The 2,623-nt window shown below is 57.1% G+C and overlaps 3 protein-coding genes across 3 annotated transcripts in view; 2 read left to right on the top strand and 1 right to left on the bottom strand.

Annotated features, from left to right (window-relative positions):
- Malapachy_2051 (alkaline phosphatase) lies at positions 1 to 556 on the top strand (the record flags this gene model as incomplete). The annotated part of the gene is made up of 1 exon (XM_018136544.1): positions 1 to 556. A coding segment is annotated over one exon (556 nt), but the record flags the coding sequence as incomplete, so codon positions are not given.
- Positions 557 to 678: 122 nt separating this feature from the next.
- On the bottom strand, positions 679 to 2,112 carry Malapachy_2048 (amine oxidase; the record flags this gene model as incomplete). Its single annotated transcript, XM_018136542.1, has 1 exon — positions 679 to 2,112. The coding sequence occupies one exon, from the start codon at positions 2,110 to 2,112 to the stop codon at positions 679 to 681; it is 1,434 nt and encodes a 477-aa protein (XP_017990031.1).
- A 505-nt stretch (positions 2,113 to 2,617) lies between these two features.
- Malapachy_2052 (putative secretory lipase (family lip)) overlaps positions 2,618 to 2,623 on the top strand; it is a gene marked incomplete at both ends in the record, with an annotated part of 204 nt that continues 198 nt past the window's right edge. Inside the window, one exon of the mRNA XM_018136545.1 lies at positions 2,618 to 2,623. This exon is cut by the window's right edge and continues 198 nt beyond it. Coding sequence (XP_017990030.1) covers positions 2,618 to 2,623 — 6 coding nt within the window.

Here is a 2,623-nt window from a genome sequence, read left to right as displayed (position 1 = left end):
GAAGCACAGCACCGAGTACCTTGCGAACCAGGCGCAGAAGGACCTTGTGAACAAGACCGAGTCAGACATGACGCAGTACATGCGTGACACGATTATCAAGGAGAACTTGGGCATTGAAGACGTGTCGGATGACGAAGTGAAGCGTGCCGTGGAGCTGGTCAGCGTGGACGACTGGGTACCACTCGCCATTTGGCTCGCTGGCATTGTCAACTGGCGTGCGCACCTTGACTGGAGCAGTGATGGCCACAGCGGTGTGGATGTGAACCTGTATGTGCATTCGAAGGACAACAATGCGACGATTGCGCAGCAGTTTATGGGCAACCACGAGAACACCTGGATTGGCAACTTTACGTCATCGTTCCTGCAGCTTGACCTCTCGTCAGTGAGCAAGAAGTTGAACAACGACTCGAACTCCGTCGTGCCGAGTCAAGGCAGCGCGAACCACTCGACACCTACGGGGCAGTACGAGCCGGGCAAAGTGCAGCGCCAAGTGCTTCCCAACCCGCTGAAGAACGGCCGCCGTAGCTTGCTGTCGCACCTCCGCTTCCATGATTAGAGGGGGATTGAGCGAACGCTTATGTAGCAATGTAGAGAGAAACAAATCATCGTAGCATTATAGGACTACAGAGTGGGGTGGGGCACTATCACCAAAACAACAAAAACAGTGAGTGGTAGCTACTAGTGAATCTCACTGGCTGCGCGTTGGCCGGCACGAAGGGCACCGTCCATGTATCCGATCCAATAATCAGACGACTCCGTGCCGGCCCAGTGCAGGTTGCCGACAGGCTTGCGCAGTGCCTCGCCATACTGGGCAAAGGCATGCAGTGGGGGGTTGGACGTCGGTCCCCCACCCGAGAATTCCTCCAAGTCCCAGCGCTGGATGACCCAGCCCATGGGCTTCTTGGCCTTGTCGCCAAAGTAGTTGACAAGGTCCTGTGTGATCTTGTCCTTGATCGTGTCCTCGTCCACCTGATCCAGCTCGCGCATCATGTCGTCCTGGACGAAGCAGAGCATGACGCCATGGCCCTTGTTCTCTGGTGTGCTGTCGAACGTCGCGCGCGTGTAGCCCGAGGTGGAAATGGCTTGGCCGTTCAAGTGGTCATCGCGCCAGAAGGCCGTCTCGTACTGCGGAATGGCCTTGCCTAGCGAGCCCATCTTCCACAGCTTCTGTACTTGCTGGCGCTGGTTCGGCAGCGATGGCGTGAACTTGATCTTGTCAGCCATCGGAGGCGACATGGCAACAATGACATGCTGGCCCTCGTACGATGTGCCGTCACGCGTCGTCACAGTGTACGTCGCGTTAGAGCCGTCGCCCTTGGTGATGGAGTCGACCGGCGAGCTCAACTTGACGTTGGGCTTGCCGAGCTTGTCGAGCAGCCCTGTGGCGAGGCGGTACGTGCCGCCTGTCACCCGGTACTGTTGGGCGCCCGGGTGGGTCTGTGTCAGACGCTCAAACGTGCCGACATGGCCAGCATCGCCCGAGGCCGCGACGTAGACGGCCATGTACAGCACCGAGATCTTTTCGGTCGAGGTGGAGAAGACTTCCTGCACGGTGGTATCGATAACGTCTTGCACCTGCTGCGAAGACCCTTTGCTCTTGAGCCAGTCCTTGACGGACTGGGCGTCCCACGTAGACGCTTCCGGCGTGTCCCAGGGCGATTGCGGGTTGATCTTCTTCGCCATATCATCAATCTCGCCTTGCAGCTCAGCCAACTTGAGCGTGTCGACCAGTCCGACAGGCGGCACCAGCGACCCAAACAGCGTAGGGAATCGCTGTGCCTTGTTGTTGGCATAGTAAATGTTGTCCCCATCGGTCGGTGTCTCGTACAGTGAGAGACCGAGCTCCTTCGACAGGGCGATAACGTGGTCCTGCGTGGGCCCGATGAATTCAGCGCCCACCTCGACAGGCCGGCCATCTGGTAGCTCCTTGTTCCACACGCGTCCGCCCACACGGTCACGCGCCTCCAGAACAACCCATGTCTTGTTGCGCGCCGTCAATTCCTTGGCAGCGGAGAGACCAGAGAGACCACCACCGACGATCACCGCATCGTACGTCACGGCCCACACTAGAGGCGTGAGAGCCAGCCACACTAACGATAGGAGTTCGCGCATAGCCGTCCGTCGAATGGACGGCTAGACTATTTAAAGGCTCAAATACGGCTCGTTATCATGCCGAATTGGTACATTACCTCGCTTGGATAACGTGATACCCAAATTGATTGGGGTGCCTAGTGGTGCTCTGTAAATTCGGGATATGCTTAGCTAAGCTGTCCTATGTCCCCAGATCGGATGACCCGACTTTGGTTTCCTCATGCACGCCACATATGAAGTGCAGGGTCCAGGCGCCATGAGATAGGTCCATATGTATTCCTAGAGGCGCACCGGCTCATCCTGTGAGGCTCCAAACACGATGATGCAGCACGTAGAGGATGTTTTCGTCTTTCCCCACAAATGTGATTCTCCTGTTGTCCCATCCGCATAAATACGCACAAAGTCGATCGATGATAAGCACCATCGCTCCTTGAATATGATCGGCAAAGCGCACCTCTGGTGTGCCCTCCTTGCTCTCTTGGCTCTCCCGACTTTTGTCGCTCCGCTGGCGTTCCCACGCAGAGCAATGCCT

This window comes from Malassezia pachydermatis (genome assembly GCF_001278385.1).
Source record: "Malassezia pachydermatis strain CBS 1879 chromosome Unknown scaffold22, whole genome shotgun sequence".
Classification (NCBI taxonomy): Eukaryota; Fungi; Basidiomycota; class Malasseziomycetes; order Malasseziales; family Malasseziaceae; genus Malassezia; species Malassezia pachydermatis.
Note: the sequence above shows the minus strand (reverse complement) of the source record. Positions and strands in the feature narration are given on the sequence as shown.